The following is a 22349-nucleotide window of genomic DNA, read 5'->3' as shown; positions in this document are numbered from 1 at the left end:
GCTAGCTTGTTTTAGTTGTTGCTGTTTTTCTTTTGCTGTCCCTTAGCTTCTTAGGAGAAAAGTGCATTGTTTTACTTTTTGATAAATTTTTCATGACAGATTTTTATTTTCTTCATATGTAATAGCTTCCCCTCAAACCAACGTTCTAGTCAAATACTATATATATAATTAAAGACATATGACTTTTGCTTTCTGGAGAATGAATATTCCTTAACAGTACCTGAACCCCAAGCAGCAGAAAAAAAAAAAAATTCTCTCATCATAGGCCTTCCTTAGTTTATCCCAGTCCTCCTATTTAGCACACATTACATGTGCTATTTTATTTTATTTCTATATATATATTGCAGATATATGTATGTATTTGTACATAATAAATACATGCATAGCATAAACATTTTATATAAATGTGTATATGCACACACACACATATATACATACATTGGTCTCAAGAGCTTGTGATTATAAATTAGTTTCTACTTTTCTTTTATATAATCCACCTAAAATCTGGAATAAATTCCATAGTCTCTCTACCCTTGCCTGTCCTCTTATTGCCAGCTTCAGCCTCTGCTACCAATCATTCCCGTAACCTCACAGTGGTGCTGGGTACTTTCTCAGCTTCTCTAAAGACCCACTGTGTCCCCAATTTCCTCAAAGCATAAATGAGACTAGTTATTAGCATGATTTTGCTAATGATAATAATAATAATAATAATAATAATAATAATAATAGCTATTTGTCGGGGTGAGAGTAGCAGGGAAGCCCAAACTTGACTTTTGCATTCCTGCTTATGAAGTGAGGCTACTAGGACCCTTGGACCATTCCCAAACCTTAAGGATGGATTTCCTTTGTTTTCCTCTAGGTCCCTTCTTCAGGCAAAGGTTCATCTCATTTTCTGTTTTTGAGCTAATGGAAACATCAGTTTGTCACATAAGGAAATGTCCATTTCAGACTGAGATTATACATAGCGTGGCTTCCTTAGAAAAGTTTTAATAGTACATTTCCCAAAAGCAGTGCTTCTTCAGTCTAAGATCAGACCATATCCGTGGAGTGTTAGTAAATGTTTCATAACAAGTTTTCAAAAAATTGCGGGGAAACACTCCAACTTGAGGACTTGCTAATTTTCATGGTATAAACATTCTTAACATTTTCTCTTTTCAGCAATCAGTGTGGATTTTGGAAGAAATGCCCAGGTAGCAGACCATTATGTAGTATGTCCACCATGCAGATTCAATGGATATAAACTCAATCATATAAATTGGAGTAAAAATTGTAAACTAGTCAGAAAACAATGAATTTTAAATACATATTACCTTTGCTTTAATGAAATTTAATTGTGGGTTTATGTAATTTAATATTTAGTAATGGCTATATTCAACAACCAGATCTGGAAATTCTAGAAAATCCAACAATCAGCTGTATATATACACTACTGCCATGTGTGAACATCATTAATCCTGTAGGAGGCAAATTCTGGGCTAAGGAAATTAAGCCCACATATCATGCATGGTATGAACTGATTGTGGCTTCTTGGGTCCTACAGGCAAATGCTGAATAAAACACACATGTACACACACAACTCAGTGAACAATGACCTATTTAAGAACAAGACAATTTTACTAAAAATTTATAGAGGGAAAATATCTGACCCTTCAGGGTAATATTCTGCTAATATTTTTTATTTAAATTATTAAAATAGTATACTTCTGCATTCATGTTAACTTCTTGCACTAAAAATTTTCTGAAGAATGTTGGAATGAAAGAGCTTAATGAAATGGTTCTTCTAAGAGTAAACTGAGTTTCTATCTCAAAGATGAATCTCCCTGTACCCCCACAAGCATACTGGTCTAACTCTTAAGGTAGTCAGTTTTCCACCATCAAATCAATGCAATGCCTGTTGGAAGAAAAATCACTATTATGTAAAGTGACAGCAATGATATTGTGTAGCACCAAAAAAGGACAAAGTTCTTTATGTCCAGAGAATACTGGCTTGATATAGGATTTCTATGTTAGTAAAAGGATTAGAAAAGCCTCTTTTGATGAATATATTTCAGATCACATGCAGATTCAAAACTGGCCTAAAATGTATGAGTTTGCTGCAAATAAGCCAACTGACAAAGATACGATTCCCTGTTAGAGAATATGTAGCTCTCTGTTATTTGAAATTTTTGTCACTAATTGTAACAGTAATTTGCTTTAAGCACCTGTGATCTTGGCCTGATAGATCACAGGCATTTAAAAAAAAAATCCTATTTCTAATTCTTATAGAAATTCTATAAAGTAGGTGTTAAGAGCCCCATTTAGGGTGGATCAGAACCTTGGCATCTTAGAATTTATAGTAATCAGAACTCAACATCTTCCAGTGAATGGTCAAAGAGATTAAAATCTCATGAAATAGCAGGTCACTGGATTCCACTTGTACAGTTAGGGACAGATTTCTGATTTTATTGTTTCTCTAAAACTTATTTTTAAATAAATTTTAACATGCCTTTTCGCTAAAAGAATTTTCATCAAAAACATTTATCATTATTTAAATAAAAATTGCTGATATTTATGAAGAAGGTTTTCACACTGTTCAGACAGAATGGAGAAAGGTTAAGAAACCAAAATAGCCAGATATCCTTTGAAAGAGTCACATGAAATGATAAGTTTGGGGAATTGGGGATTTTTGTCACTGAAAGGCATCTTTATTACTGGGTCAAAAAAAAGTAATAAGAGCTACACACTTGTTTAAATTGGATGACAGTCACAGAAAATCTTGTCCATGTAAACCTAATCAAAAAATGTTTTCCAGATGTCCATGGATGCATGAATGGATAAGCAACACATGGTTATACACATGCAGTGGAATATTATTCTGCCTTAAAAAGGAAGGAAATTCTGACATATGCTACAACATAGATGAACTTTGAGGACATTACACTAAGTAAAATAAGCCAGTCATATAAAAAGACAAATACTATACGATTCTACTTATATACAATACTTAGAATAGTCAAAATCATAAACACAAAAAATATAGTAGTGGTTTGCAGGGGCTGGAGGGAGAGGAGAATAGGGAGATTTTGTTTAATGAGTGAATTGTTTTAGTTTTAGTTTTAGAAGATGAAATGCGTTATGTGAATATATGGTGTTGACTGATGCAAAACAATGTGAATATATTTAATACTACAGAACTGTACACTTAAAAATGGTTAAGATGGTAAATTTTGTGTTATGTTTATTTTTCCACAATAAAAAATACAGTCAAAAACGTAAAGTGAGGAGCATTAATGTGAATTGATTACCAGTAAGAGACATCTGGTGATCTTCCACGTTGCTTTCATTCTGTTTTTTTTTTTTTTTCTTTTCTGTAATTAAAAAAAAAAAATGTACCCTTATATAAAGTTTTAAAGTCATCCTACTCTATGAGGATGTACAAATAATTCTAAGCCTGGAGGAATTAGCTGTACAGGTTGAAATGCTAAGTTGATGGAAACCACTTAAATTTTCAGAAAGGAAGAAACTCATTGATTGAAATAGCAAGTACCTGATTAATGTAAAAGAGATTTACAAAACATTCCATAGTTTTTTTTTTTTAATTTTAAGTCCAGTTAGTTAACAGGGTGTTATACTAGTTTTAGGTATATAATATAGTAATATAACACTTCCATACATCACCCAGTGCTCATCACAAGTGCCCTCCTTAATCCCCATCACCTAGTTCTTCCATCCCCTCACCCATCTCCCCTCTGGTAACCAGCAATTTGTTCTCTCTAGCTAAGAGTCTGTTTCTTGGTTTGCCACTCTCTTCTTTCCCTTTGCTGGTTTGTTTTGTTTTCTTAAATTCCACATATGACTGAAGTCATTCTATAGTTGATTTTTTTAAACATAAAACTCTGATTTTACATTTGGGGTTTAAAACAACTATGTAAAATTGAATGAAAATTATGCCAAATCCACTCAATGCTACCCTCTTCTATTTTTCTCTGATTCGTTTACTCTCTAAAGGGTTAAGAGTGATTGTGTGTGTGTCTGTGCCCTGTTCTGCAACCCTCATCCGTAGGTTTTATTATCATTCACATATGTATTCCCATTTTACTAATGAAAGTGGCTTTGTGGAACTCAGTTGCACAATTAATTACAATTTAAAGACGTTATTCTTTTTCTTTTCTAATTTCTCATCACTTAGAGAAAGCTAGGAAGCAAAAGGAAGGTGTTTACAAGTAACTGAACATTGTCTATTCAAGTTTCCCTTTCTATAACATTTGCAAAGTTTTACCTATGTCCTCCCTCTCCTATTGGTGTCCTGTCATGAAGCCACTTTTATTTCAAAGTTTGGAGCAGAGATGTTTCCACTGGAGAGTTAGAGTCAGGGAGTTGGCCTTTCCACAGGGAAATGGGGAAAGATAATAAGGAGATCAAGCTGCTAACCCGCTTCACAATCTCTCAAGTCCAGATGATTGCAAGCAGCCCGATACAACTTTTATTTAATTCGTTGCTGCCTGGCAAGAACAAATTATGTTCTATTTAGAGGTGATTCTTTTGGCAATTGTAGGTGCTCTTTCTAAGCAGGGAAATCTAAAAAAAAAAAAAAAAAAAAAAAAGGAAAGGTAATTATGCAGTGACATTTCTCTTAAAGTTCTTTAAGTATATATACTTTAAAACTTGATTTAAACATGCACAAAGTTAAAGTCATCTCGAAATTAGATGTCCCAGACACTTTAATTCTCCTACCTCCTCATACCTTGTTAAACAAAAAGTTTGATCTAGTAGTTTTTTTTCAAAATAGTAAGTGCTCAATAAATATTAGTTATCATTTTTAGTATTTATAATTAAGATCTGTTCCTCTTACGAAGACATTTTTACTGTATTGTAGCTTAACACTGGGAACTGTGATCAGCCTTCTCTTAGCTTCCCATCATCATTTATAAACAAATACACCTATAATTTTGAGGGGATGGGGACTGAGTGGGGAAGGACAACTTTTTTTTAATGTTCTTGACATCCACCTATAATACCCCCCATCCTGCCCATTGAGGTCATTTGCTAAGTGCTGCTCATTCCCCACACACATTAAAGATCTTGGCAAGTGAACCCGAGTCATCTTTTCATCTTTTTAACTCCATGCATGTCATTCCCTAGGTGATTTTGAGTAAGTGTGTTAATGATCTCATTTAACATTCTTGCCTAATGGTTTTGTGACCTCCTAAAATCCATTGAACTTATCAGTATTTACACTAATTCTGTTAAGAAACCAGGCTTTGTTCTAACATAAAGTTTGTCTTCCTCTGAGTGTTTTAGATCATTTTGTGTGCTCGGTCTTCCTCTGTCCCACATGACCGTTCTATTCTTGTATCTTCACATAAATTAGATACTTGATTATTTTGGTGAAGAACATGAAATCTGGGGTCTGATCTGAGGTCTTTTCATATTCGTATGACTTTGGACAAGTTATTAAACTTCTCTGGCCGCAGCTGCCTCATCTGTAGTAGCATCTTCCTCCTAAGGTTGTCATGAGAAATAATTCGCCTAGAACAATTCCTGCTACATAAGAACGCATTATGTCTAAGCTATGACTAACTCTTTAATATGTTAGCTAATAAGGACTTTGATTCTACCCGGAGGGTTTATATTTCAGATGGTTACAAGACCAACATTTTTTTTTTTTTTTTAGAAAATAGGAAACTGGGGCAGATTGATAAGCAGTAGGGCTAATATTTAGGCTGAAATCATTTTCTGATGGAATATGATAGATGTATGTGCAATAGTTTGTGAATCATTTATCTTTTTTTCCTCAAATAACTCAATTTCCAGATCTGTCTAGTAGTACATCAACAAGAAACGCCATTTCAATACCTTGTCGATGGAATACTTTTTTTTTTTCAAAAATATGTTAGAAATCCATTATTCTTGAATTTTAGCTTTTGTGTGTGAGCTTCAAGGGAAAATTAATGAAAGCATTTTACATCAAGGCATTTTAGGCTTATTACTTACTGTAATGCCTTTTGGGTCAGTTTCTTATAAACTTCATCAATTTTAACATCACATTTCATTCCTTAGGCTTGTGGTGGCATTTTAGAAGTGTGCCTATTTGTTAATGTGGTTATTTTTATTTTAAGTGTGAGGACTTGGGGGATACCCACAGACACACACACACACACACACACACACCCATACACACACATACACATATGTACAGCTAAGTCCCCTTGGCAGGTGAAATAATGGTAGGAACATAAGACGAGACTTCTGGCTGCTACCCTCAGAAGAGTTTGTTTAATACAGTGCCATGGAGTCATCTAATCTTCCCCAATTTGTTACCCATTTTTCTTTGTTATCTGTCTCAGTGATGTCTCATCTCCTCACCTGACTGCTACAGGCTAGCAATCTGTAACAGAAACTCAGTCTCGATCTCAAATATAATAAGAAGGAGAGGCTCCAAGATTTATGGTCCCAGCCATAATTATAAAGTCTCAAACCTCAGACATTACGAGACCTTTCAAAACTTACTCAGGGTGGAAGAAGCTGGGTTAGTACTGTTGTGTGAAGATATTGGCCTCTTCGTAAAGAAAACGTTGGGTTATTCAATCTGGGAAGCCTATTGTGTTTTTAGTACTGCTAGGAACTGTGGAGAAGAAATGGTTTGTTCCCTTAAGGAGCTTGAAGTAATTTCATCCATTTTAGTTTTCCTATGGTAGTACCCATTTCTTATTAATTCATAGAGGAGATAGATATGTTCTTGGATCTGTCAAGTAGAAGCCAGATGAAAACAGAGACTGCTTATGGAGACCATGCCACACAGAGATATTGGGAATTTCTTTATGCTCATAATGAAATAGAACCAGTGCATTGCTTCTCAAGTAACTACTACTCTGACAGGATTAAAAAATGGCAAATATTTAAGGAAAATGATCAAGTCAACCAATGACATAAAAGTGACAGAGTGGAAAAGAATGCATGGTGAATGGTTTGTGATGGGAAAAAAGGCAGGAGGAGAGAAAGAGCTAACGAGTTTCCTTGGGCAGGGGGAAGGCTGTGAATGAGAGCCTTCATAAGCTGAAAGTATTATGAGAAAAGTGAGAATTGAGGATTTAGAATTGTTGCCACTGGCAATGCTTTGGATCTCATTTAATATCCTCTGCAAGGAGTTAAGTTTTTTTGGCTGAATTTGAGCCACTGAATCATGCCTCTCAAGTGTGACACCACTCACACACTGAACCACTGAACATGCAGATGGTAACAATTCCTCGGGGATCTGTTAGCACCTCTAACTAGCGGTCTCACAAATGAGGGTCGTGGAACGGGTAGGGACCCCAGCATTGATGACATCTGATCCTCACCAGCAATCCAAATGCTATTCCAGCATGGGTTTCTTTCTACTTTTGTGTCACACACCTTGAAATATTATCTCCTCTTTTTTTCCTCCTTCCATGTACACTAGGCTGAAAGGTACAAGAATGTGATATCCTAGTAGCAGAATGAGCTTTCCCTGTATTCGCATTATTAGTAGCATTCCTGCTGAGATTACAGCTTCTTAAAGTTTGCCAAAAGCATTCAGAGACCTCTGAAACCCACTTGTCGCCATCTGCCAAGCCTGTCTGAGTTTCTATGATGTTACACCCTCCTCCTTTCCTCTTACTTGACTATGATACCTTACTGATCATTTCAACTCTGTCTGCATAAACACTTCTGTCTCCAGATTACTTGATTTGTCTGCCGTATCATTTCTGCTGACCCTCTACATTTCTTTCTTTCTTGTTCTTTAATATTTTTATATACAGTATTTTGAAGGAGGGAAAAAAGAGCTAACATTGATTGATGCTTACCACATGCCAGGCATTTTATATATGTTATTCCACTTACCCCTAAATTTACAGAAAGTATCATCATCTATCTTTCATTAATAAAGAAAGTAAGCTCTTAGGTAAAGTCTCTTACCCGATATCCTAGGAGTTGTAAACAATGGAGACTGAATGCAGATAAAAATGATTACAAAGTTTATGTTTTCTGCATTTTGCCAGCACTTCTATGAACACTTAGAGCATTGAATGACAATATTATAAATTGGTTATGTACACAATACTTTCAAATATTTTATCTTCCCTAAACTAGAGATTATAATTTCGTATCACAATCACAAATGCTAATTAGTAAAAGGTGCTTGTATTTAATTAGCATTTATTTTAGCCCCATTTACTGATGAACCTCAATAAGCAAGTCATAGAATCAAAGTAAATGCCAATTAGAAATTTTAAAAATGTACAAGAACAAGAATTTGTGATAAAAATTCTATGTCTAAAAAGGGTTAACATGCTATAAAGAGATAAATTTCTGGTTCCACTTAAAGAACACTTCTGTTTTCTTACCTATGAGACAAATAATAGTATTTGTATTATAATACTGTTGTGGAAATTAAATGAAATACTAAGTCTAAAGTACTGTGTCTACTTGTTGGAATGTAAAAGTGCCCAACAAATGGTAAATGATGTGAAGAGGTTGATGATGTCTAGATTCCATTATGAAGTATGGTGTGAACTTCCATGTATAAGAAAAACATTTAAATACAAAATAAGAAAACAGAGTCAGGGAAATTAACTTACCCTCCTGAGAAATGAAACAGCCAAAAGCAGAGTGAGAACCGAAATTCTAACCTGTCTCATGCCAGATAGACTCTGTCTGTGTGTGTCTTTTGATATTTACATGAAATACTGATTTAGAGCCACAAATGCAGAAATTTACATTGAGCTATTACATGTTATTTTATTACATTTGATTCATCATTTCATTTACCAAGTGTTTTTTCAAAATCTGAATGGTCGTCTTATATATGAGCAATTGCTCTCTCTGCCAGAGAGAGTCATAGGCAAATGTGTAATTTGCCAATGTGTCATAGGCAAATATGGTAATTATATTTCAACTGTTTTATCTAACTCAGTGATTAAAAACCCAGATGTGATAGAAATGTACAGAGCCTTTGGTCCACTGCTACAATTATTAGCACATCAATCTAGGCCAGCCAATTCCTTTGTCAAATGTTCTGATACATGTGCCAGTTATCTACAAATCCACCAAGTGTTCCAGATCCCATCAGTGTTTTCCCTAAGGATGTAAACAACGGCATGGTCCAGTTCTTTCTTATATCTAGATCATCTTTCCAGGAGCCACAAATCTACTTAGAAATGTGATACGGTATTAGTGATATTCTCTTAATGTATGGTTTCATTTAAAAATATGCATTGCTTTGCTTCATGTACCAGCAAAATATTACATTAAGCAAAGTGGTTAATTGAATTATGGTATGGCTATATAATGGGAGGCAAATTCACATGCATGTGTGTGCACACACACACAATTGCATTCATGTAATATCAAAATTTTTTGGATAAAATACAATGTGAAAATAGGTTACAAAACTAGATAGAGTATTATACCATTTAAAAGCAATATTAATATACTTCAAAAAATGAAAAACACCAAAGGGCAAAGTTTATAAATGATTCTTATTTTCCTCTTTTATATTCTTCTGCAGTTTACATTTCTAATTTGAACATGTATTAGAAATAGAATCTAGCAAATCTGTCTGGAATATTTAACAGTATGGGTCAGCAAAGGGCCCACTGAGAGGTAGTGTCTAAGAAAAGCAAGTAAGCAAGTGAAGCATATGACTGCAGGCTATCAGAGAAAGAGGGGTTCCAGGAGAGGGAATAGGAGGGCCCTAGGTGCAGCAGCCCCGGTGGTGCAGCGGTTTGGTGCTGCCTGCAGCCTGGGGTGTGATCCTGGAGACCTGGGATCGAGTCCCACGTCGGGCTCCCTGCATGGAGCCTGCGTCTCCCTCTCCCTCTGCCTGTGTCTCTGCCTCTCTCTCTCGGTGTCTATGAATAAATAAATAAAATCTTAAAAAAAAAAAAAAAAAAAAAGGAGGGCCCTAGTTGGAGGGTGCAGCTTGTATATCCTGTGAACAGCAGATGAGAGTGCTCAGAAGAGTGACCTGGGAAGAAAATAGTAGAAGATAAGGTTATGGATGCAAGGAGAAGGCCAGGTATTGTGGGGCCTTTGAGACTACTGCAAGCACTTTGTCTTTTTACTTTGAAATGGAAGGTTATTAGTATCTGACCTGGTCTGACTGAGAAGATTGTTCTGGCTAATATATTGAGAGGAGATTGTACAGAGGCCAAGATAGAAGCTAGAATAAAGGTTAGGAGATTATTGCATTATCCCAAGCAGGAGATGACTATGGCTTAGTGGTGTGGACGGGGGGAAATGAATGGACATATATGTATTTTGGAGTTCGTGGTAACTAGATAAGCTAATGATTTTGGATTTGAGCTGTGAGAGAAGAAGAGGGGCTGAAGATGATGACCTCAACTTTTTTAGCATGAGCTTCTAGAAGGATTGATTGACATGAAGGATTGTTGTGATCGCATGATTAGAGAAGGTGTCGCAGGATAATTTTTTGCTGGGGTGGGAAGATCAAGGATTAAATTCGGACATGTAAATATATTTGAATGTCTGCTAATCATGCCGGGTTTATAAGCAGTTGGAAGCATAAGCCTGTGCACTACATGGTCTGGACTGGACATATAAATTTTAGAAAGTTTCAGCCTATTAGTGTCACATGAGGATCAACTGAGTTAACATATATAAGAACTTAGAACATGGGGCAGCCCGGGAGGCTCAGCAATTTAGTGCCGCCTTCGGCCCAGGGCTTGATCCTGGAGACCCGGGATCAAGTCCCACGTAGGGTTCCCTGCATGGAGCCTGCTTCTCCCTCTGCCTGTGTCTCTGCCTCTCTCTCTCTCTCTCTCTCTCTCTCTCTCTCTGTGAGTGTGTGTGTCTCTCATGAATAAATTAAAAAAAAAAAAAAAGAACGTAGAACACTCCTAGAAGAACCACCACCACATGCTGACCTCCGGGGATATCATCTAGATAGAATATACTCTGAAGGATGCTCATGGAAGCTCTGGGGGGCTTATCTTAAATGCTCATTATATAATGTACCTGTCATTATTACTGTGGTTGATTGCAAACAGCAGACACATCTTAATTCATTCTTTAATTCGGCTGGTAAGGTTTTTCAGTTTGTTCAGACTCCTTATTTATATGTTCAGAAATGTATTTGACATTGATTACAACTAATTCTGTTCCACAGTAGGTAAGATTCCTGTATTCTGTTCTGTGATAATTGATGCTTTCTAATTCCTTGATTTGGAAGAAATGCTTGACAATATCAAGTATGAAATATTTAAATGTATCAATATGGCATAGTATCAAGTATGAAATAGTTTTTTTTAGGAAAAAGTCTAACTTTTCCTTACAATTTGAGTCATTTTTTATTATTGATATGATTTTTCCAAAAACTATTTGGGTTCCTTTACTATTATATTCTAATTTCTTTTCTATTAGTTATCGCAGTCTAAAGAATTTTGGAGGTGTGCTAGGAGTATAGAATTTACAGATCAGGGATCCTCGGGTGGCTCAGTGGTTTAGTACCTGCCTTTGGCCCAGGACGTGATCTTGGAGTCCTGGGATCGAGTCCCACATCAGGCTCCCTGCATGGAGCCTGCTTCTCCCTCTGCCTGTCTCTGCCTCTCTCTCTCTCTCTTTCTTTGTATCTCTCTCTCTCATAAATGAATAAATAAAATCTTAAAAAAAAAATTTACAGAACAACAATATAGATATTGTATCAGATCTCTCCATTCAGTGGGAAATATAATTCCTTTAGTCTGCTAATGCGTATTTTATCTTGGCATATGTATTTCATTACTTCTGTCAGTAACTTATGACCACTTAAGGCTATAAATATAAATGAAGATCAACAACCTTAAGTTCTGACTAGATTCTCATCACATTTCCTTCTGATTGTGAAATCTGTGTAGATCTGGCCATTCTCCCTGAATTTGTAGAAGCAAATCTAAACAGCATGCTAATGGAGTAGCCAGTTGCCCCTACATAGGATTGAAGAGTTTTTTTTAAAAGGCACTCCTGCAGGTTTCCCCACCCCAGCCTGTCTAGCTTCTATTTGCATATGAGATTTCTGCCATTATGATTTCTCCTCTAGATTGATTTGTTTTTACAGAAGGCTTCAGGAAAGATGAAAATTTGCTAAGTAGGCTCGGTACTTCAAACCTTTGCATAGTCGTGTGCCAGATAACTGGTCCATCCATTAGACATCTGTCTGTAATCCTATCTAAGTGGTGCTAGGGGGAGATGTGTGTACTCTGGCAGTTATAGATCAGTAGTGGGGAGCTGAATCCCCAAGGAGAGGGCGGATAGAAGTGTCTCAGACTAAACTGATGTATTTTACACCAAAAATTGATCTTGATCAAATGAGTATGTATGCTACTCTAAATCCTTGGACTATAGATTACTTGACTGAATAACATGAAGGTGCATGTAGAAAAAATAAGTTTAATGATGTTGACATTACCTACTCTTTCAAAGCAGTGATAACTTAAAATTACTTTAAACTGCTAACTCCTGCCTGGCTATATTGCTAGGTGAAAAAAACTCTTTTTTTCAAATTTAACTTTGTCTTCCTAGTTACTGAAAATACTTGTCCCTCATTTTTTGAATAGCAAATATATAAAATGTAAAGCTTTTATTCAATAGTTAACTTTCAAATGATAGGCAACACAGGAAGATTGAATTGAGATTGGAAGAAAACTGTAAAGTAATTTACATAACAAAAGTAGGGGATGAACATACACATGATAGTGAGAGCTATCAGACAAGAAGCAGAGTATTAACATCTGACAAAAAGGGGTGATTCTACATTACAGTAATACCACTAAATAATGATACTAACATACCATTTGCTGGAATCATGTTGTGACTTTACTATCATATGGGCAGTTTATAGTACTTTAAATTTGAAAGAAAAAAGGTATGTGTTTTTTAGGACTCCTGGGGAAAAAATGCAACTTGCTGGAAATATATCCACAACACAAGGAGTGCACACCGGAAACGAGAGACTGTTAGATTTTTACACCTTTTAATCCATTTGGTTATGAAGCATCTGATCAGATGTAACACTTTAAAGTATTTTCTCAAAATATGACTATGATGTTTAGAATTATATGCCAAATCATTATGTCTTATACATATTTGTCATCTGGAAACTTCATCATCAGAATCCCTGGGATTCCTTTTATAAAATATGGATTTCTGTACCTCACTCATCCCAGACTATAAAATCAGCACCTTGCACACGTTCTCAAATCTCAACAATAACTTTTGGGAAACATAACCTGAAATCCTCTTCTTTTTTAAAATATATTATTTATTCATGAGAGACACAGAGAGATGCAGAGATATAGAAGGAGAAGCAGGCTCCCCTTAGAAAGAGCCTGATGCAGGACTTGATCCCAGGACCCCGGGATTACAACCTGAGCCAAAGGCAGACACTAAACCATTGAGCCACCCAGGTGCCCCCTGAAATCCTCTTCTATTCTGCAGATCAAACCACATAATTTCAGTTTTTAAAAATTTGACCAACTCCATGACACCTACACAGAGTAAATTCTTACCTGTTTAGAAGATTTTCAAGGCACCTTGTAAGCTTCCCCCTCCAGATGTTGTCCTATGCAAAAAACTCAAAGGACTATAAAGTATTCATTATGGCCCCAAAGAGTTGTGTGCATTCATGCCTCTGTGTGACTGCTTAGGTTAATCATTCAGCCTGGAACTTCCTTCCTCTTATCTACTGACAAAGGAGACATTCAAGCTCAATTGAAATGCCAACCCCTCTGTGGAGTCTTTTCAAACCTATTCTCTCCATTTTATGCACACCTATATTTTAGCAAATATTATGATTATCATAATTATTTGCCTATTTTTCTACTTCCTGGTCCTTGAAAGCTCCTTGAGGGCAGGGCACTTACTTATTCATCTTTTTATCATCCATTCAAGAATAGGGTCTGGTTTAGTGTAGCCTTTCAATAAATGTTCCACTTCTCCTTTCTGAATTATAGGATCATGAAAAATATACTATTCTCTTACTATTTCCCCAGTAAAATAAATTTTAAGAGGTTAAGACTGCCAGTTTTTAAAAGGCGCAAAAAGGAACCCAGGGATGTAACTGTATTGCCTTTAGCTATAGACAGTTTGAAGACATAATCTTTTATGGTTGCCGGTGACTTCATATTTTGTGGCTCTTCAACTGTCCTGGCATATTACGTGCAGAAAGCAGTCCACAGGTACATATTAAATCCCCTCTCTGTTGTCAAGTAGTCCCACAAACAAGCAAAACTTCTAGCATGAATTTATGACTCCTAAAAATATCAAAGTGGCTCAGGGACTCTAGTTCCTAAACAAGAATCCAAAAGCTACATTTTTAATAACTTGTGCTGGACAAGCATAAAAGATGGATTTAGTCATATTTGCTAACTTCTGTGATGAATAATGCATTGTCAAAGTAGAGGTGATTATGAATTAAAATAATGCTGATGTGCAGTAATCAGCACTTACTTTAAAAGATTAAAATGGTTGCTAAAGTGACAGAAATATTTGTTTAAAATTTTGTTTTATTTTATATTTCACCACTTTTGGTCAGAGTGACAGGAGGTAGAAATATTAATTTAAATAACTATGCTATCACTAAGCTGAATGGAAATGTCAAATTCTTATTTTTAAGTGGTACATTTCCTCACACAGTTTTAAAGAAATTATTGCATTAAACAATGGAAGAGAATCATGGAGCATATTGAGACTTGGAAATAGGCGGATTTGGACAACACCGACAAAGTCTCAGTGCCTCAAAGCATTTCTTCCATTTACATAGACTAGTATCTATTCTTTCTTCTATCCTCATTTTATTTTGTTTTATTAAAGATTTTATATCTGGGACGCCTGGGTGGCCCAGTGGTAGAGCGTCTGCCTTTGACTCAGGGCATAATCCTAGAGTCCCGGGATCGAGTCCCATATTGATCTCCTTGCATGGAGCCTGTTCTCCCTCTGCTCCTCTCTCTCTGTGTGTCTCATGAATAAATAAAATACTTAAAAAAAAAAAAGATTTTATTTATTTGAGAGAGAAAGACAGAGTGAGAAAGCAAGCACAAGGAGAGGGAGGCAGTGGGAAAGGGAGAAGCAGGCTCCCTGCTAAGCAGGAAGCCTGATGCAGGGCTATATTCCAAAACCCAATCCCAGGACCCTAGGATCATACTTGAGCCATTTGCAGGCACTTAGCCGACTCAGCCGCCTTAGCACCCCTTCTATCCTCATTTTAAAAACGTACTGCTAGAGAAGTGGTTTATAAAATTAATTCACAGTAAAATAGTTGTGAATATATGGTCCTTTTACCTCTTGAAATCAAGCCTCCAGAGATACTGCACACCTGAAAATCTGAGAATAGAAGACAGAAAGTTCTCAGTAAGATATCAGGCCATCGTTAAAGTATTTTTTTCTTTCTGTAGAGGACACACAAGTGATCCTTCATGGGCCATACTTATCCTCTCCACTAAAATGCTCTGGTCTAATATCATTTTAGATGTCATAGAGATAAATCATTGTATAAGGAATGGAGTGGACTCCCAAGCTACAAGGCATTACACTGGAAATGGTCCAACTCACCCTGGCTGCATCCAACTCTTCTTGCCTGAGCTGAAGGACTGTTAAAATTTTAGATTTACTGGCTTCTTTCCTTAAATCCCATAGAAAGTGAACATTAGATACAGAGTAATCAAAATTCTTTCCCTTTAAAATAATACAAAATTAATTCTTAACTTTATTAGAGAAGTAGCCATGTCTATTTCAATACCTAACATAGTTCCTAATACATAGATGCAGAAGAAACTGAAAAAATACTTTTAATAGATGGAAAGAAGGTAAGGATAAAAAGTTTGTAGTTTTGTTTGTTGTTGTTGTTTATGTTTGTTTTTGGCTTTTGGTTTTTTGTTGTTGTTTTTTTCCTAGATAGGTAATAAGGAAACCCCTTACCTACCTTCTCATATTTTTGATGCTTATGTGCAACAGAAATGTTGGAAACAAAAATCTAAAAACATATTTTAAAGCATATTAAGCTACATTACCCAGTTGTCTACAAGACTCACACTAACGTTGCAGCATGAAAATATGGCAAATACGTTAATTCGGGAATATCTCCAGTCAGATTTTGGTCAGATATTTTGACACATACCTAATTGCAATAGTTAAGTGAAAATAGTGTTTTCCCAAGTGCCATATATTGCACAGTTTTGAAGACTAAAGCTGAACTCAACATGTGGGCAGATTCCAAAGAGTCAAAGACAAGTCAAATGAAGGGCAAGCCAGAATGAGCAACCTTTTGTGGAAGCACATTCAGGTCATGGTCCTCCAACACATGCGTAGTAATAGAATTCTGAAATGTGTGCACCAAGTGATCCTCCTCCTCTTGGTTTCCACAAGGGTTGAAGGAATATAAGACTGAATAAAAACCCAGGAGAGAGGCAGCTGTTGAGAGCAGCAATAGATATTTTTGTTTAAATATGAATAAAAAATGGAAACAAACAAAATTTCTTAACAACACGTTCATAGTGAAGGTTGAATTATTTAAACTGTGCATTTGGGGGTGGGTGGGTACTAGCTCATTTGCTTCCAACTAGATAGGCCTTACCATGATACTTCATTAAGAAACGTAAACCAAATTTCTAGTAATATCCCTTTTTTTATAATGGATCTAGGCATAGGTTTTGGAGTGGTAAATCAAAACCACAAAAATAAGAAGGTAGAAAATATATAATCTAAAAATGGAACACTGAGTATATTAAAATAATGTCCAGTGTTACTTAGCTCCCACCCCACCACTCCACCCCCAGCTACAGAGAGTGCTCTGGTCACAGTGAATGTAGCTAAATATTTCATTGGTGGCCAACACAATTAAAGAAGTCATAGATTAAATAGTAGATCATCTTCTGCTTCAGATATCTTTAATTAACAGACCACTTAATGGGTCGATTTAAAAGATTTTAATGCATCTAAAGAAATATATTAACCTTAGCTACTTTCTCATAAAAAGTTTATACTCAAAGTTTTCACTGCCTCCCATTTTGTCTCACAGCCCTTTCTAATTTCCGCTGGTATAAATCAAATTAGATTTATTAGCATTGTACAAAAGAGCTCCAGTAGGTTTTTAATAATAATTATCATTATCACTGATTAAAGTTATATTGTTCAGGCCAGATGGAGTCCTTTTCCTGTCAGCTAGAATGAGCTTGCATTATGTAGTTATAATGTGTTTGGATCTAAATAAACAGATGGCAGAGTGACAGGATATTATACGCTGGTGATGTCAGCAACAGTGCTTCACAAACAGAATTGCTTTAAATAAACTCTGTTGTGGCAAGGATCCTGATACTTTTAAGAAGGTGACTGGAATTGAGCCTCCTAAGTGTTATAGTGACTTGGAAATTGTACTGTTCACTTGCAGAAGAGTGGACCATTTGGATGGTCTGAGGTTCAGCCTGAGAAAGTGTGCCTGTGAATTTGCCCTTAACTGTGAAAGCATTGAACATAACAAATTCACTCAAGTGGTCTCTTAAGGAAAGAGAGAGAAAGGGGGTGGAGGGAAGGCTGCTCAAGTTGTAACATTTTTCAAGTTGAAGAGTTAAAACCTATGAGTCAAGGAGAGAAGGAAACATTTGATTATCTGTTGCATAATTTTTATAATTTAGTTTATAACATTAGAATAAACATCTTGTATAGGCATATAATTAATATTAGAAATTATATTTCTAAGTTTAATTAGAATTACAATTCTAATTATTCTATTCTAACTCACAATTAATATTAGAAAATTAATAGAGAAGGTTTAATAAGAACTATGTTATAGAAAAGCTTTAGTTTTTAATAGATTTTCATGTATACATTTTATTCTAAAAATAAGCCCTTCTTACTCAGCCATTAGAAACGACAGAATACCCACCATTTGCTTCGACGTGGATGGAACTGGAGGGTATTATGCTGAGTGAAATAAGTCAGTCGGAGAAGGACAAACATTATATGGTCTCATTCATTTGGGGAATATAAATAATAGTGAAAGGAAATAAAGGGAAAAGGAGAAAAAATAAGTGGGAAATATCAGAAAGGGAGACAGAACATGGAAGATTCCTAACTCTGGGAAATGACCTAGGGGTGGTGGAAGGGGAGGTGGGCAGGGGGTGAGGGTGACTGGGTGACGGGGGCACTTGACGGGATGAGCACTGGGTGTTATTCTATATGTTGGCAAATTGAACACCAATAAAAATAAATTTATTATTAAAAAATAAGCCCTTCTATACTCTTATACCCACAAATACATAGAGTGAACTTAGGAAATTCAGAAGCAAACTTCTGAGAAAGTCATTATACATGATTTTTTCTAGCTAATACTCTTTTGCTTAGTCCTTAGGAGAATTTCTCTGTAGGACAAGAGTATTTGCTGAGGCAAATACCTAGAGTAGCCCAGTCCTTAAGAAGAAGAAACTGCTACAGGAAATAAAGGCTTGTATTTGAAAAAGAAAGTAGTACCAACAAAAATTTTAAAAGAGGGTATCAAATAATTGCAATCAAGCTTTGTGTAAAAGGTTCATATTTTAAATAAAAAGATTTATTTATTTGAGAAAGAAAGAAAGCACAAGCATTGGGGGGCAGAAGTGTAAGGGGATGGGGAGCAGGTGGGCAGAGGAAGAAAGAGGATTTCAAGCAGACTCCCCACTGAGCATGGAGCCCTACAACATCAGCTCTACCTAGGGCTCCGGGGCTCGATGTCATAACCCCGAGATCATCACCTGAGCCAAGTCAAGAGTTGGACGCTTAACCGACTGAGCCACCCAGCTGCCCTTAAGTGCTTGAAATTCTTATAAAATAATGAGAGGATTTTGAGTATCAGCAGATTGTATTTCAGCTTCCCGTGCATTTGACATTCGGGTTTTGCTACCTAAGTGGGCACTTTATGAGCTATGTTTCCACTACAGTATAACATAAAAATCCTCATAAAGGAATAAGAGTATTTTCTTTGAAGGGTTATCCCTAGTCAAAGAGCGAAAGATTATAATGTGCCTGTGCTTTTTCCTGTTCTACAGGTGGACGTTGTCATAAGTCCTGTACTGGCCGATGCTGGGGACCCACAGAAAATCATTGCCAGACCTGTAAGTGTTCAACACTAAGAAGGCAAAAGGCTTGAAATGGTCAAGGAATTTTAATAACTGATGTTTTTCACACTTTTGGGTCATCAGAAACATGAAAATGAGCTTTTGCTTCTTTGTGGTAGACTTGCTACTATTCAAGTAAAGTAAACCGTCCAATTTTGTTGCTTTCAAATGAAGCATAGCATATAATTGTTTCTTATATTCCTTTGTGGTTTCCAAGTTAATACTATCAACAACACAGATGTGCTGATATTATCTATGATTTAAGAGTCTGTATATCAGAGAAAGTAGGAAATCCAAATGTATACAAAATGGTAACTCCATTCCACATTAACTGAATATCTCAGTACTTTCCCCCAGTAGTTATAACACCATTTATCTATTAGAAAAAGAAAAAAAGGAAGGAAAAACAAACAGTACCGTGTCCCCACTCTGTTCTAGGCACAGAAATATTAACTATATGAATTATGAGTATAGATTCACTACTAAAGTGAATCTATCTTGCCCTTGCCTATATTGTTTCTTGAACTAGTCATTAAAGTAGCTATAAGCTATCATCACTGCTAAGACATTTAAAAAAGTTAAAAAAAAAGTATTTTGAGTACAAAGAAAAGTATCTATTTTTTTCAGCATTCTTAAAGCCATATTTAAATCAGCACTGAACTTTCACTATCTTAAGGATAAATGGTTTCTTTAAAAAAGAAAAACAAAATGCTCTATGTAAATGGTAAAGATTTTTCTTTCTGCTGCAATAACAATGACTGGAATAATATATGGAAAACAGTGTGGTGGCAATTTAAAATGTATTCCTTTATTAGCATAGAAGACACAGAGAATGTTATTGAAAGTATGAATATACAAATATTAGATATTGTGGAAACTTATTATACTGTTGAATGGAAGTCCAGATATTTCTAATTTGTCTCAGTTCATATTTGTTAGATTCCATTCCAATAAAGAAACACAAAAATAATTACTGCAAGCCACCATAGAAACAAGGTATAGATTACTATAGATTATAGTATATATATATTCTCTCATTGGTAAATTATTTCTTTAAAAAATAATAATAATTCACGGACATTTTCATGTCCAACATTCATAAAATAGAAAAATACTTGAAGTAAAAATGTCTTCCTACTTTGGTTTTACTTCTGTCCTTCAGCCACCCCTAGGCAACAAATGTTACTGGCTATTTCTGTGTATTGTTCCAGAGACAATTTATGCATACAGTAGGAAATATGTGTATGTTTTATCCCATTTTTCACTCAAATGTTAGCATGCTTTGATGCACCTCGATGTTTTTTCCTACATGCATTTGTGCATGAATTTGCTTGTAGTGTTAATTCCTAGAAATGGTAATTACAAGGTCAAGGACATGTGTTTATGCAATTTGATAGAGATCACTAACATGGAAATCTTGTTCTCTGTAGGGTTTGTAAAAGTTTCCTCTGCCAGGAGCAATGTATGTGAATGCGTGTTTTCCCTAGTCCCTGGGTAAAACTGTGTATTATCCAACTTTCGGGTCTTTGTCAAAAAGTTAGATGAGGAGGATCCCCAGGTGGCTCAGCAGTTGAGAGCCTTCCTTCGTCCCAGGGCGTGATCCTGGAGACCCGGAATCGAGTCCCACATCGGGCTCCCTGCATGGGGCCTGCTTCTCCCTCTGCCTGTGTCTCTGCCTCTCTCTCTCTCTGTGTGTCTCTCATGAATAAATAAATAAAAATTTAAAAAAAGTTTAAAAAGTTAGATGAAACATAGTATCTCAGTGTAGACTTAAATTAACTTATTTGACAGAAATACTGTTTTATGGAGCTATGCTTTGGCAAGAATTTTAAAGGATTGTAAAGATTAGATTAATATATGAAATAGGTTCACTACAATAGTAGTAGACAAGGTTTTCACAGCAAAGTAGCCTACATCGAGTTCCACACTATGCTAAAATAACATTGATGTGGCCTTACTTAAGAAAGTCAAGATTTCTAATGTAGAAGAATAGTTATAATACTCTGTGATGAAGTGGCAGGTAACCATGGAAATTGTTAAAGTGTGCAGAGGTCCACAGGTCCTCTCCTGGCAAGAAAACTTCTGAGTTGTCAAATTTAAAACTAAATTTTTACTCACTCGATTACTTACTTATTTTTACAAAGGAACCAAGGACACTTCTCAGCCTGCCTGCTTCTGTTGTGTCTGGGCCCCGTTAATGGGTCCACCCACCCACCCCTGGTCTGCTGCAGGGGGAGAGGACTCTCAGGCCCACCACGCCCACCTGGCACCCTTGAGGCCCACCTGTTCGATCTGGGGAATGTACAAGCCTACCTGGGCTGTTTTCTGTTGCCAGCTTACCTTTAGGAAATGTTAGTTTAGACTCCTTTCTTCTGTTGGGTAGAGGGATGTAAGACACCTACTACTGTGTTGTTCCTCCAGTTCAGGAACCCAGACCAGTTTGCCTTTGTCTCAACACCTTTCAGAGTTCTCCTTTGCATTGTTACCCTTTGCATTATTTCCACAGTATGCTGCTCTTAGGAAGGAAGGACAGGGAAAGGCAGGTTCATGCCATTATTTCTGGACAAGAAGTCCCGTGTAGCACTTTTAATAATACTATTAATGAATGAAATTAAATAAAACTATTTTAATTAATATTTGCTGTATTTTATATGTGTTTTTGTAGAATAAAAAATGTAATTTTTATTCTCTTTCTTTGTAGTAGTAGTAGGAGTGTTTTAGTGCTGAATGATCATTCTCTAATTGACAGGGAGCCAAAGTCTTGGAAATCACTCTATTAAAAGATAGAATGTGAAAACAGCACACATGAGTGTTCTCCAGCTTTGAAAATTAAAGATGTCTTCAATTCATACAGCATTCAAAATGCAGTAATTTTTAATTAATTTTAAGCGATTTGGTTATATTAGTAAAAAAAATACAAAAGTTAATAAAAAGTCATAATTTTCAACAACTTCTCTTATTCTTATAGTAGACAACTTTTAGGTAATTGCCAAGCAGACACCTGTCTTCCTCTGAGAACTACCCCCTTCTAGAGGGGTGAGTCATTGCACCCATGTTTGTTTTGTGTGATGCTCTAATCTTAGTCATAGGACAGTATTTCTCAAGCAGAGGTGACTTTGCCTCCAGGGGACATTTGTTTGTCTGAGTATATTTGGTGTTCCAATACTGAATCAGGCTTGGGGAGCATCTATTGGCATCTGGTAGGTAGAAGCCAGAGATGCTGCCAAACATCCTGCAGTGCATAGAAGAACCTCACTCCACTCCTAC

At 36.1% G+C, this 22349-nt stretch overlaps 1 protein-coding gene across 5 annotated transcripts in view; it reads left to right on the top strand.

Moving 5' to 3' along the window:
* The window catches only part of ERBB4 (erb-b2 receptor tyrosine kinase 4), a 1108406-nt gene that overhangs the window by 745917 nt on the left and 340140 nt on the right, over window positions 1-22349 (top strand). For all 5 annotated transcript variants that reach the window (XM_038585650.1, XM_038585649.1, XM_038585647.1 and 2 more), the window contains one exon: window positions 19014-19079. In XM_038585650.1, coding sequence (XP_038441578.1) covers window positions 19014-19079 — 66 coding nt within the window. The remainder of the gene's footprint in view (window positions 1-19013; window positions 19080-22349) is intronic.

Source organism: Canis lupus, chromosome 37 (genome assembly GCF_011100685.1).
Source record: "Canis lupus familiaris isolate Mischka breed German Shepherd chromosome 37, alternate assembly UU_Cfam_GSD_1.0, whole genome shotgun sequence".
In the NCBI taxonomy this organism is placed as follows: Eukaryota; Metazoa; Chordata; class Mammalia; order Carnivora; family Canidae; genus Canis; species Canis lupus.
This window is presented reverse-complemented; position numbering and strand designations above follow the sequence as displayed.